We start from the raw sequence: 14,109 nt of genomic DNA, 5'->3' as shown, positions 1-14,109 counted from the left end.
AGGTCAATGCATGGATCTACTGCTGAGTTTCCTTCTCAACCCTGACCTCAGCCTCGTGGGCAGGAATTGATCATCATGCCGCATGCCTCATTCAGCCTCAGCCAGCCAGGCCTTACCTAGGGCGAGCTTGGCCATCTGTAAGCTGTTGACCCAGGACTCCTTGATGGCAGGGGTGAACGTATTGAACACAGCTGTAAAGAACGTCGGTCGCCCAGATCTGCCAGAAACAACAGACAAGCATTCATTTTATAAAACGTGCTCCATCCTGTGAGGTTAAATTACACATTTTGCCTGTCTGATAGAATCAGCAAACCAAAAAACATACATGTCATGACCAAAGAACCATTTTTTCCCCAGCATTGGCCAAAAAGGTTTCGTTTTAAAGCTACTACTAACTTGTCCTGCTTCCCGGGAAGCTGTAACTGAATTCTGCAGCAGTCCGCAGCTCTGATTTCATCTTCTTTCTTCAAAATAAGCCTTTGTAAACCTGATGTCCAGTCATGGGCTACTGACTGGTTTAAGTTCTACAAAGGAAATAAATATGCACATTTAAAAAGTGTTTAAAAACTAGGGCCATCCCAAGGAAGATAAAAAGACACAATTTTAATATGAGAAATTCAGACCAAATGAAACTATTGGATTATGAAAAAGAAAGCTTTGGGAGTCAGATCACACTGTGGGGGGCTGAGACATTTCTAAGATAGAACTGGTATTAAACCCTATTTGCAAAATGAAGAAAAGTTACCATTAAATAGTCTCACCTTATCTAACATAAGAGAAAATGTACATTCAGATTAATTTTTAAAGTCAAAATGAATTCTCACTTCTGGTAGAACTTGGAGATATAATCACATACTTACAATGACTTATAAGTAAAGGCAGAATCTTAAATCCAATTGCTTCAATTGTTACCTGATAGTTTCCTTTAAGGTTTCCTATCAGCTGAGTGATTTGGCCAATTACATTTAAGTCATGCAACAAGTTTTGTAAATCTTGATACAGTTGTCCTGGCCCCATGTAAACTTTGTCTACAAAATAAGCAAAAAGAAAAAAAAAGAATACAAAGGTAAAGCCATATTTACTCCAATACTTGAGGGAATAAAAGACTCAAATACTAAATAATTTTTAAGTTGAGGGGTGAATCTAGAACTTTTAAAAAGTGGACATTTTCAAGCATTTAGTGGTTTTTCCTTTTCTAACATTTATTTGGAAATAATTTTAGATGGAAAAGTTGCAAAGAGCTGCCTCCTGAATGCCCAGGCCTGGCTTCCTCAGAGGATAACATCTGACGCAAGCGTATCATGACCGTCAAATCCAGGACACCACATTGACACGGCACTCCTGACTGACCTACAGACCGTCTTCAAACCTCACCGCTTTCACATGAATGTCATTTCCTAGTCCCGGATTCAGCCCAGGGACTCACACTGTGTTCGGTGGTCACGTCCCTGAAATCTCCTCCAGTCTGGGGGAGTTTCTCAATCTTCCTCTTTCGTGACCCTGACATTTTTGGAGGATGCTGGTGAGTTAAAGAATGTCTCACAATTTGAGTTTGATTCATGTTTTGTCCCTTTTGTATTTTTTAGACACCGCTGACATAACAGCTATTAGTAAGAGGCACTTAGAAATGACATTTAATCTGAACCACATTTCCAATAACTGGGGTCATCTACCATGAAAATGAGTTCCCCAATGATCTTTCCTAAAGTTTTTTTTTTTTTTAAGGGAATAGAAATGGTTTGTCTTCGATGACTTGGGTTAGAGGAATGACGCGTGTCCCGGGGTCTATTTGCCCAAGTGAGAATTGCTCTACCCCTCACAGAGGGCTTCCTGTGTACTACAGGAAGTAATGTTCAAATACTTCCTCACTAAATCCCACGACGGGCCCACAGGCTCAGAGGACAGATTCCCCCATCTCCCCATCTGACTGATGACAGATGAGAAGGATTTGATCTCAGAATTAGCCTGAGTGTCTGTACTTTAAGCAATATGCAGTATGCTCCTTCTTTTCCACTTCTCATAGAAATAAATAGTCTAAGGTCAAAAAACCAGTAAGAGAAGGAGCCAAAATTCAAACCCAAGGAGAAGAAATTCATTTAAGTTGAGTAAAGTGCCTTGTGTTTGAGCAGGACAGGCTTCCCGGCCATGGGTCTGTAGAATCGCAAGGACCTGAGCTTACAGGGCCCAGAACTTGGTCTCAGGCTCGGATGTGGACCTCCTGAAATTCTTTTTTTTCTTTTTTCTTTTTTTTTGAGACGAAGTGTCGCTCTTGTCCCCCAGGCTGCAGTGCGATGGCACGATCTCAGCTCACTGCAACCTCTGCCTCCCGGGTTCAAACGATTCTCCTGCCTCAGCCTCCCGAGTAAGCTGGGACTACAGGCACCTGCCACCATGCCCAGCTAATTTTTGTATTTTTAGTAGAGGTTTAGTAGAGGGTTCACCATGTTGGCAAGGCTGGTCTCGAACTCCTGACCTCAGGTGATCCACCCGCCTCGGCCTCCCACGTGCTGGGATTAGAGGCGTGAGCCACCGTGCCTGGCCTGGACATCCTGAAATTCTTAATAATTTTGAGGAAAGGACTCTGCATTTTCCTTCTATGCTACCTCCCACAAATTATGCAGCTTGTTCTTTTAGTGTATTTAACATATATAATACATACATATGTCAAAACTGAAAGAACCTACATATTTCCAATAAAAAGATTTCAGATATAGGTATCTAAAAATATTTACTATATAACTGAGGAGTAGCATAACCATTTATAATTTTGCAGGCACTTTATGTTGAAGACATGATTACATGGTATTTATGAACATGGTAGGCCTGATTTGTATCAACTATCTAGACAAATTCAATTACTAACTGCATTTGAAGTATCATGAAGTTTCGTAAAAAAGGGAGCGGCCAGGCACAGTGGCTCACTCCTGTAATCCCAGTGCTTTGGGAGACCAAGGCAGGAGGATCACCTGAGGTCGAGAGTTCGAGGCCAGCCTGATCAACATGGAGAAACCCCGTCTCTACTAAAAATACAAAATTAGCTGGGCATGATGGCGCATGCTGTAATCCCACCTACTCGGGAGGCTGAGGCAGGAGAATTGCTTGAAGCTGGAAGGCGGAGGTCGTGGTGAGCCAAGATCATGCCATTGCACTCCAGCCTGGGCAACAAGAGCTAAACTCCATCAAAAAAAACAAAAAACAAAACAAAACAAAAAAACGAAAGAGCAAACTGATCCAGTAGTTACACATAGCAACTTTATTTATCCTTACAGAATGCTTATAATTTAAAATGTTTCATAACACACATATTTGCTTTCATTCGTAAACTTTGATGATAAACTCTATAAACACAACCTTGTAAAACAAGTATAGGCTGGGTGTGGTAACTGATGCCTATGATGTCAGCACTTTGGGACGACAAGGTGAGAGGACTGCTAAAGGCCAAGAATTCAAAACCAGCCTGGGCAACATAGTTTTAAAAACCAAAAACATAGAGTTTAAAAAAAAAATTAGCCAGGCATTGTGGTGTGCGCCTGTAGTCCCAAATACTTGGGAGGCTGATGTAGGAAGATCGCTCGAGCCAAGGAAGTCAAGGCTGCAGTGAGTTATAATTGTGCCACTGCACTCCAGCCTGGGTATCCAAACAAGGCTTTGTATCAAAATTAATAAATAAATGAGTAAACCAAATTATAAGTGCAATGTTAACTTTATTAATTAGTTGACTTCTTTTAAAATATGATCTTCACAATTATCATCCAATGAAATTGACCCTTCTATTTTTGGTGTGCGGCTCTATATATTTTCACACATCTCCGCAGTAAGCCTGAGGGAGAACTCCGGGGCACACAGAACAGCTCCATCACCCACAGAACAGCTCCATCACCCACGGAACAGCTCCATCACCCACGGAACAGCTCCGTCACCCACGGAACAGCTCCGTCACCGACGGAACAGCTCCGTCACCCACGGAACAGCTCCGTCACCCACGGAACAGCTCCGTCACCCACGGAACAGCTCCGTCACCGACGGAACACCTCATCACCCACGGAGCAGCTCCGTCACCCACGGAACAGCTCCGTCACCCACGGAACAGCTCCGTCACCCACGGAACAGCTCCGTCACCCACGGAAGAGCTCCGTCACCCACGGAAGAGCTCCGTCACCCAGGGAACAGCTCCGTCACCCAGGGAACAGCTCCGTCACCCAGAGAACAGCTCCGTCACCCAGGGAACAGCTCCGTCACCCACGGAACAGCTCCGTCACTCTACAGAACAGCTCCGTCACCCACAGAACAGCTCCGTCACCCACAGAACAGCTCCGTCACCCACAGAACAGCTCCGTCACCCACAGAACAGCTCCGTCACCCACAGAACAGCTCCGTCACCCACAGAACAGCTCCGTCACTCTACAGAACAGCTCCGTCACCCACAGAACAGCTCTGTCACCCACAGAACAGCTCCGTCACTCTACAGAACAGCTCCGTCACTCTACAGAACAGCTCCGTCACCCACAGAACAGCTCCGTCACCCACAGAACAGCTCCGTCACCCACAGAACAGCTCCATCACCCACAGAACAGCTCCGTCACCCACAGAACAGCTCCATCACTCACAGAACAGCTCCATCACCCACAGAACAGCTCCGTCACCCACGGAACAGCTCCATCACTGACAGAACAGCTCCATCACCCACAGAACAGCTCCATCACCCACAGAACAGCTCCGTCACCCACGGAACAGCTCCATCACTCACAGAACACCTCCATCACCCACAGAACAGCTCCATCACCCACAGAACAGCTCCGTCACCCACGGAACAGCTCCATCACTGACAGAACAGCTCCATCACCCACAGAACAACTCCATCACTCACAGAACAGCTCCATCACCCACGGAACAGCTCCATCACCCACAGAACAGCTCCATCACCCATAGAACAGCTCCGTCACCCACGGAACAGCTCCATATCCACAGAACACCTCCATCACCCACAGAACAGCTCCATCACCCACAGAACAGCTCCGTCACCCACAGAACAGCTCCGTCACCCACGGAACAGCTCCGTCACCCACGGAACAGCTCCGTCACCCACGGAAGAGCTCCGTCACCCAGGGAACAGCTCCGTCACCCAGGGAACAGCTCCGTCACCCAGGGAACAGCTCCGTCACCCAGGGAACAGCTCCGTCACCCAGAGAACAGCTCCGTCACCCAGGGAACAGCTCCGTCACCCACGGAACAGCTCCGTCACTCTACAGAACAGCTCCGTCACCCACAGAACAGCTCCGTCACCCACAGAACAGCTCCGTCACCCACAGAACAGCTCCGTCACCCACAGAACAGCTCCGTCACCCACAGAACAGCTCCGTCACCCACAGAACAGCTCCGTCACTCTACAGAACAGCTCCGTCACCCACAGAACAGCTCTGTCACCCACAGAACAGCTCCGTCACTCTACAGAACAGCTCCGTCACTCTACAGAACAGCTCCGTCACCCACAGAACAGCTCCGTCACCCACAGAACAGCTCCGTCACCCACAGAACAGCTCCATCACCCACAGAACAGCTCCGTCACCCACAGAACAGCTCCATCACTCACAGAACAGCTCCATCACCCACAGAACAGCTCCGTCACCCACGGAACAGCTCCATCACTGACAGAACAGCTCCATCACCCACAGAACAACTCCATCACTCACAGAACAGCTCCATCACCCACGGAACAGCTCCATCACCCACAGAACAGCTCCATCACCCATAGAACAGCTCCGTCACCCACGGAACAGCTCCATATCCACAGAACACCTCCATCACCCACAGAACAGCTCCATCACCCACAGAACAGCTCCGTCACCCACAGAACAGCTCCGTCACCCACGGAACAGCTCCATCACTGACAGAACAGCTCCATCACCCACAGAACAGCTCCATATCCACAGAACAGCTCCATCACCCACGGAACAGCTCCATCACCCACAGAACAGCTCCATCACTCACAGAACAGCTCCATCACCCACGGAACAGCTCCATCACCCACAGAACAGCTCCATCACCCATAGAACAGCTCCGTCACCCACGGAACAGCTCCATATCCACAGAACACCTCCATCACCCACAGAACAGCTCCATCACTCACAGAACAGCTCCGTCACCCACGGAACAGCTCCATCACTGACAGAACAGCTCCATCACCCACAGAACAGCTCCATATCCACAGAACAGCTCCATCACCCACGGAACAGCTCCATCACCCACAGAACAGCTCCATCACTCACAGAACAGCTCCATCACCCACGGAACAGCTCCATCACCCACAGAACAGCTCCATCACCCATAGAACAGCTCCGTCACCCACGGAACAGCTCCATATCCACAGAACACCTCCATCACCCACAGAACAGCTCCATCACTCACAGAACACCTCCGTCACTTTACAGAATAGCTCCATCACCCACAAAGCAGCTCCATCATCCACATAACAGCTCCATCACCCACAGAACAGCTCCGTCACCCACAGAACAGCTCCGTCACCCACAGAACAGCTCCGTCACCCACGGAACAGCTCCGTCACCCACGGAAGAGCTCCGTCACCCAGGGAACAGCTCCGTCACCCAGGGAACAGCTCCGTCACCCAGGGAACAGCTCCGTCACCCAGGGAACAGCTCCGTCACCCACGGAACAGCTCCGTCACTCTACAGAACAGCTCCGTCACCCACAGAACAGCTCCGTCACCCACAGAACAGCTCCGTCACCCACAGAACAGCTCCGTCACCCACAGAACAGCTCCGTCACCCACAGAACAGCTCCGTCACCCACAGAACAGCTCCGTCACTCTACAGAACAGCTCCGTCACCCACAGAACAGCTCCGTCACCCACAGAACAGCTCCGTCACTCTACAGAACAGCTCCGTCACTCTACAGAACAGCTCCGTCACCCACAGAACAGCTCCGTCACCCACAGAACAGCTCCGTCACCCACAGAACAGCTCCGTCACCCACAGAACAGCTCCATCACCCACAGAACAGCTCCGTCACCCACAGAACAGCTCCATCACTCACAGAACAGCTCCATCACCCACAGAACAGCTCCGTCACCCACGGAACAGCTCCATCACTGACAGAACAGCTCCATCACCCACAGAACAACTCCATCACTCACAGAACAGCTCCATCACCCACGGAACAGCTCCATCACCCACAGAACAGCTCCATCACCCACAGAACAGCTCCGTCACCCACGGAACAGCTCCATATCCACAGAACACCTCCATCACCCACAGAACAGCTCCATCACCCACAGAACAGCTCCGTCACCCACAGAACAGCTCCGTCACCCACGGAACACCTCCGTCACTTTACAGAATAGCTCCATCACCCACAGAACAGCTCCATCATCCACATAACAGCTCTATCACCCACAGAACAGCTCCATCATCCACATAACAGCTCTATCACCCACAGAACAGCTCCGTCACTCTACAGAACAGCTCCGTCACTCTACAGAACAGCTCCGTCACCCACAGAACAGCTCCGTCACCCACAGAACAGCTCCGTCACCCACAGAACAGCTCCATCACCCACAGAACAGCTCCGTCACCCACAGAACAGCTCCATCACTCACAGAACAGCTCCATCACCCACAGAACAGCTCCGTCACCCACGGAACAGCTCCATCACTGACAGAACAGCTCCATCACCCACAGAACAACTCCATCACTCACAGAACAGCTCCATCACCCACGGAACAGCTCCATCACCCACGGAACAGCTCCATCACCCATAGAACAGCTCCGTCACCCACGGAACAGCTCCATATCCACAGAACACCTCCATCACCCACAGAACAGCTCCATCACCCACAGAACAGCTCCGTCACCCACAGAACAGCTCCGTCACCCACGGAACACCTCCGTCACTTTACAGAATAGCTCCATCACCCACAAAGCAGCTCCATCATCCACATAACAGCTCTATCACCCACAGAACAGCTCCATCATCCACATAACAGCTCTATCACCCACAGAACAGCTCCATCACCCACAGAACAGCTCCGTCACCCACAGAACAGCTCCATCACTCACAGAACAGCTCCATCACCCACAGAACAGCTCCGTCACCCACGGAACAGCTCCGTCACCCACGGAACAGCTCCATCACTGACAGAACAGCTCCATCACCCACAGAACAACTCCATCACTCACAGAACACCTCCATCACCCACAGAACAGCTCCATCACCCACAGAACAGCTCCGTCACCCACGGAACAGCTCCATCACTGACAGAACAGCTCCATCACCCACAGAACAACTCCATCACTCACAGAACAGCTCCATCACCCACGGAACAGCTCCATCACCCACAGAACAGCTCCATCACCCATAGAACAGCTCCGTCACCCACGGAACAGCTCCATATCCACAGAACACCTCCATCACCCACAGAACAGCTCCATCACCCACAGAACAGCTCCGTCACCCACAGAACAGCTCCGTCACCCACGGAACACCTCCGTCACCCACGGAACAGCTCCGTCACCCACGGAACAGCTCCATCACTGACAGAACAGCTCCATCACCCACAGAACAACTCCATCACTCACAGAACAGCTCCATCACCCACGGAACACCTCCGTCACCCACAGAACAGCTCCGTCACCCACGGAACACCTCCGTCACCCACGGAACACCTCCGTCACCCACGGAACAGCTCCGTCACCCACGGAACAGCTCCATCACTGACAGAACAGCTCCATCACCCACAGAACAACTCCATCACTCACAGAACAGCTCCATCACCCACGGAACAGCTCCATCACCCACAGAACAGCTCCATCACCCATAGAACAGCTCCGTCACCCACGGAACAGCTCCATATCCACAGAACACCTCCATCACCCACAGAACAGCTCCATCACCCACAGAACAGCTCCGTCACCCACAGAACAGCTCCGTCACCCACGGAACAGCTCCATCACCCACAGAACAGCTCCATCACCCACAGAACAACTCCATCACTCACAGAACAGCTCCATCACCCACGGAACAGCTCCATCACCCACAGAACAGCTCCATCACCCATAGAACAGCTCCGTCACCCACGGAACAGCTCCATATCCACAGAACACCTCCATCACCCACAGAACAGCTCCATCACCCACAGAACAGCTCCGTCACCCACAGAACAGCTCCGTCACCCACGGAACAGCTCCATCACTGACAGAACAGCTCCATCACCCACAGAACAACTCCATCACTCACAGAACAGCTCCATCACCCACGGAACAGCTCCATCACCCACAGAACAGCTCCATCACCCATAGAACAGCTCCGTCACCCACGGAACAGCTCCATATCCACAGAACACCTCCATCACCCACAGAACAGCTCCGTCACCCACAGAACAGCTCCGTCACCCACGGAACACCTCCGTCACTTTACAGAATAGCTCCATCACCCACAAAGCAGCTCCATCATCCACATAACAGCTCTATCACCCACAGAACAGCTCCATCATCCACATAACAGCTCTATCACCCACAGAACAGCTCCATCACCCACAGAACAGCTCCGTCACCCACAGAACAGCTCCGTCACTCACAGAACAGCTCCATCACCCACAGAACAGCTCCGTCACCCACGGAACAGCTCCGTCACCCACGGAACAGCTCCATCACTGACAGAACAGCTCCATCACCCACAGAACAACTCCATCACTCACAGAACACCTCCATCACCCACAGAACAGCTCCATCACCCACAGAACAGCTCCATCACCCACAGAACAGCTCCATCACCCACAGAACAACTCCATCACTCACAGAACAGCTCCATCACCCACGGAACAGCTCCATCACCCACAGAACAGCTCCATCACCCACAGAACAACTCCATCACTCACAGAACAGCTCCATCACCCACGGAACAGCTCCATCACCCACAGAACAGCTCCATCACCCATAGAACAGCTCCGTCACCCACGGAACAGCTCCATATCCACAGAACACCTCCATCACCCACAGAACAGCTCCATCACCCACAGAACAGCTCCGTCACCCACAGAACAGCTCCGTCACCCACGGAACAGCTCCATCACTGACAGAACAGCTCCATCACCCACAGAACAGCTCCATCACCCACAGAACAGCTCCATCACCCACAGAACAGCTCCGTCACCCACAGAACAGCTCCGTCACCCACGGAACAGCTCCATCACTGACAGAACAGCTCCATCACCCACAGAACAGCTCCATCACCCACAGAACAGCTCCGTCACCCACAGAACAGCTCCGTCACCCACGGAACAGCTCCATCACTGACAGAACAGCTCCATCACCCACAGAACAGCTCCATCACCCACAGAACAGCTCCATCACCCACAGAACAGCTCCGTCACCCACAGAACAGCTCCGTCACCCACGGAACACCTCCGTCACTTTACAGAATAGCTCCATCACCCACAAAGCAGCTCCATCATCCACATAACAGCTCTATCACCCACAGAACAGCTCCATCACCCACAGAACAGCTCCGTCACCCACAGAACAGCTCCGTCACCCACGGAACAGCTCCATCACTGACAGAACAGCTCCATCACCCACAGAACAGCTCCATCACCCACAGAACAGCTCCATCACCCACAGAACAGCTCCGTCACCCACAGAACAGCTCCGTCACCCACGGAACAGCTCCATCACTGACAGAACAGCTCCATCACCCACAGAACAGCTCCATCACCCACAGAACAGCTCCGTCACCCACAGAACAGCTCCGTCACCCACGGAACAGCTCCATCACTGACAGAACAGCTCCATCACCCACAGAACAACTCCATCACTCACAGAACAGCTCCATCACCCACGGAACAGCTCCATCACCCACAGAACAGCTCCATCACCCATAGAACAGCTCCGTCACCCACGGAACAGCTCCATATCCACAGAACACCTCCATCACCCACAGAACAGCTCCGTCACCCACAGAACAGCTCCGTCACCCACGGAACACCTCCGTCACTTTACAGAATAGCTCCATCACCCACAAAGCAGCTCCATCATCCACATAACAGCTCTATCACCCACAGAACAGCTCCATCATCCACATAACAGCTCTATCACCCACAGAACAGCTCCATCACCCACAGAACAGCTCCGTCACCCACAGAACAGCTCCATCACTCACAGAACAGCTCCATCACCCACAGAACAGCTCCGTCACCCACGGAACAGCTCCGTCACCCACGGAACAGCTCCATCACTGACAGAACAGCTCCATCACCCACAGAACAACTCCATCACTCACAGAACACCTCCATCACCCACAGAACAGCTCCATCACCCACAGAACAGCTCCATCACCCACAGAACAGCTCCATCACCCACAGAACAACTCCATCACTCACAGAACAGCTCCATCACCCACGGAACAGCTCCATCACCCACAGAACAGCTCCATCACCCACAGAACAACTCCATCACTCACAGAACAGCTCCATCACCCACGGAACAGCTCCATCACCCACAGAACAGCTCCATCACCCATAGAACAGCTCCGTCACCCACGGAACAGCTCCATATCCACAGAACACCTCCATCACCCACAGAACAGCTCCATCACCCACAGAACAGCTCCGTCACCCACAGAACAGCTCCGTCACCCACGGAACAGCTCCATCACTGACAGAACAGCTCCATCACCCACAGAACAGCTCCATCACCCACAGAACAGCTCCATCACCCACAGAACAGCTCCGTCACCCACAGAACAGCTCCGTCACCCACGGAACAGCTCCATCACTGACAGAACAGCTCCATCACCCACAGAACAGCTCCATCACCCACAGAACAGCTCCGTCACCCACAGAACAGCTCCGTCACCCACGGAACAGCTCCATCACTGACAGAACAGCTCCATCACCCACAGAACAGCTCCATCACCCACAGAACAGCTCCGTCACCCACAGAACAGCTCCGTCACCCACGGAACACCTCCGTCACTTTACAGAATAGCTCCATCACCCACAAAGCAGCTCCATCATCCACATAACAGCTCTATCACCCACAGAACAGCTCCATCATCCACATAACAGCTCTATCACCCACAGAACAGCTCCATCACCCACAGAACAGCTCCGTCACCCACAGAACAGCTCCATCACTCACAGAACAGCTCCATCACCCACAGAACAGCTCCGTCACCCACGGAACAGCTCCGTCACCCACGGAACAGCTCCATCACTGACAGAACAGCTCCATCACCCACAGAACAACTCCATCACTCACAGAACACCTCCATCACCCACAGAACAGCTCCATCACCCACAGAACAGCTCCGTCACCCACGGAACAGCTCCATCACTGACAGAACAGCTCCATCACCCACAGAACAACTCCATCACTCACAGAACAGCTCCATCACCCACGGAACAGCTCCATCACCCACAGAACAGCTCCATCACCCATAGAACAGCTCCGTCACCCACGGAACAGCTCCATATCCACAGAACACCTCCATCACCCACAGAACAGCTCCATCACCCACAGAACAGCTCCGTCACCCACAGAACAGCTCCGTCACCCACGGAACAGCTCCGTCACCCACGGAACAGCTCCGTCAGTTTACAGAATAGCTCCATCACCCACAAAGCAGCTCCATCATCCACATAACAGCTCTATCACCCACAGAACAGCTCCGTCACCCACAGAGGCAGCTCTATCATCCATAGAACATGTGGGATAGGTCACAGGGATTCACAGGTGCACAGATTTCAGTTCATTGGGAGGAATAGGTTCAAGACGTCTAATGTAGTTAATAAGGTATTGTATACTTGAAAATCACTAAGAGTAGACTTTAAGGTTCTCACCATGAACAAATGGTAAGTGTGTGAAGTAAGGCATAAGCTAGTTAGCTTGATTTAGCCATTCCACAATGTATACATATTTCAAAACATCATGTTTTAAACCATACATGTATATGATTATTTGTGAACTAAAAACATAAACATTTTAAAAATAACACACACACACACACACACACACACTGCCACCAAATGTGAACCTATCATGGGAAGGGAGAATACTCTTTCCCTAGTGTATTAAAGAACCTTCTGAACTGAGATGAGGAGGAGTTCCTCGACCTTACGGACCGTGGAAATGTGCTGACGTTTTATGTCTGCCGGATCATCAGACAGTTCATAATAGGGCACCTCAGGGCACAGATGACACCACAGAGCAACCTGAGGCTTCCTCATGAATGGGGACAATGTGCGCTGCCAAAGAAAGCGTCTGCACTCACATCCCAAGAATAACAAGAAACCACACAGTGCGGCCAGGGCTTTTCAAATGTGATTCTCAGTTTCAGAAAAACTGTTTCATGTTGATTTTCAGGCCAAAATTGATTAAAGAAACCCCTGCAGTTCAGGCGCGGTGGCTCACGCCTGTAATCCCAGCACTTTGGGAGGCCGAGGTAGGCGGATCACCTGAGGTCAGGAGTTCGAGATCAGCCTGGCCAACATGGTGAAACCTCATCCCTACTAAAAATACAAAAAAAAAAAATTAGCCAGGCATGGTGGTACACACTCTGAGTAGTTCCAGCTACTCAGAGAGGCTGAGGCAGGAGAATCACCTGAACCCAGGAGGTGGAGGTTGCAGTGAGCCAAGATCACGCCATGGCACTCCAGCCTGGGCAACAGAGGGAGACTCCATCTCAAAAAAAAGAAAAGAAAACAAAACAAAAAGAAAGAAACCCCCGCAAATCAGAATTTTTGTTAGAGTTGACTTCCAGCCCTCTAGCTGACAGTTTCTGTAGTTTTCAGTTCTGTGAGCGAAGCTCTTTGTCGCTGCAGTGACACACAATTGCTGCACTTCCGCAAAAGCACTTCCCGAGTCTTTCTCACGGACGCTTCTCTTGTTTCCATGGAAATCCCTGCAATCTGTTTGAAAATTCAGGGTCTGTCAGTGAAACGGAATTTGTGCGGCAAACAAGGAAGGGTTTGTGTGGCCAGATCAATAGCAAGGACGGCTGGAAAAGCCCCTGGGGGTGTGCTCGGTCCCTGAGAACCTCCATGCCTGGGTTCAAGGGGCACCCTCACAGCATCTTAAAGCCTCTCCTCCATGATGTGAG

The 14,109-nt window shown here is 51.0% G+C and overlaps 1 protein-coding gene across 9 annotated transcripts in view; it reads right to left on the bottom strand.

The window, feature by feature from the left end:
* The window catches only part of ARHGEF10 (Rho guanine nucleotide exchange factor 10), a 159,794-nt gene that overhangs the window by 41,082 nt on the left and 104,603 nt on the right, over positions 1–14,109 (bottom strand). For all 9 annotated transcript variants that reach the window (XM_034965566.3, XM_055107279.2, XM_063606632.1 and 6 more), the window contains 3 exons: positions 913–1,028; positions 397–524; positions 117–217 (listed from right to left, as the gene is read on the bottom strand). In XM_034965566.3, the coding sequence (XP_034821457.1) occupies positions 117–217; positions 397–524; positions 913–1,028 (345 nt within the window). The remainder of the gene's footprint in view (positions 1–116; positions 218–396; positions 525–912; positions 1,029–14,109) is intronic.

Source organism: Pan paniscus, chromosome 7 (genome assembly GCF_029289425.2).
Source record: "Pan paniscus chromosome 7, NHGRI_mPanPan1-v2.0_pri, whole genome shotgun sequence".
Taxonomy (NCBI): domain Eukaryota; kingdom Metazoa; phylum Chordata; class Mammalia; order Primates; family Hominidae; genus Pan; species Pan paniscus.
The sequence above is the reverse complement of the archived record's forward strand: the minus strand, read 5'-3'. Positions and strand labels throughout refer to the sequence as shown.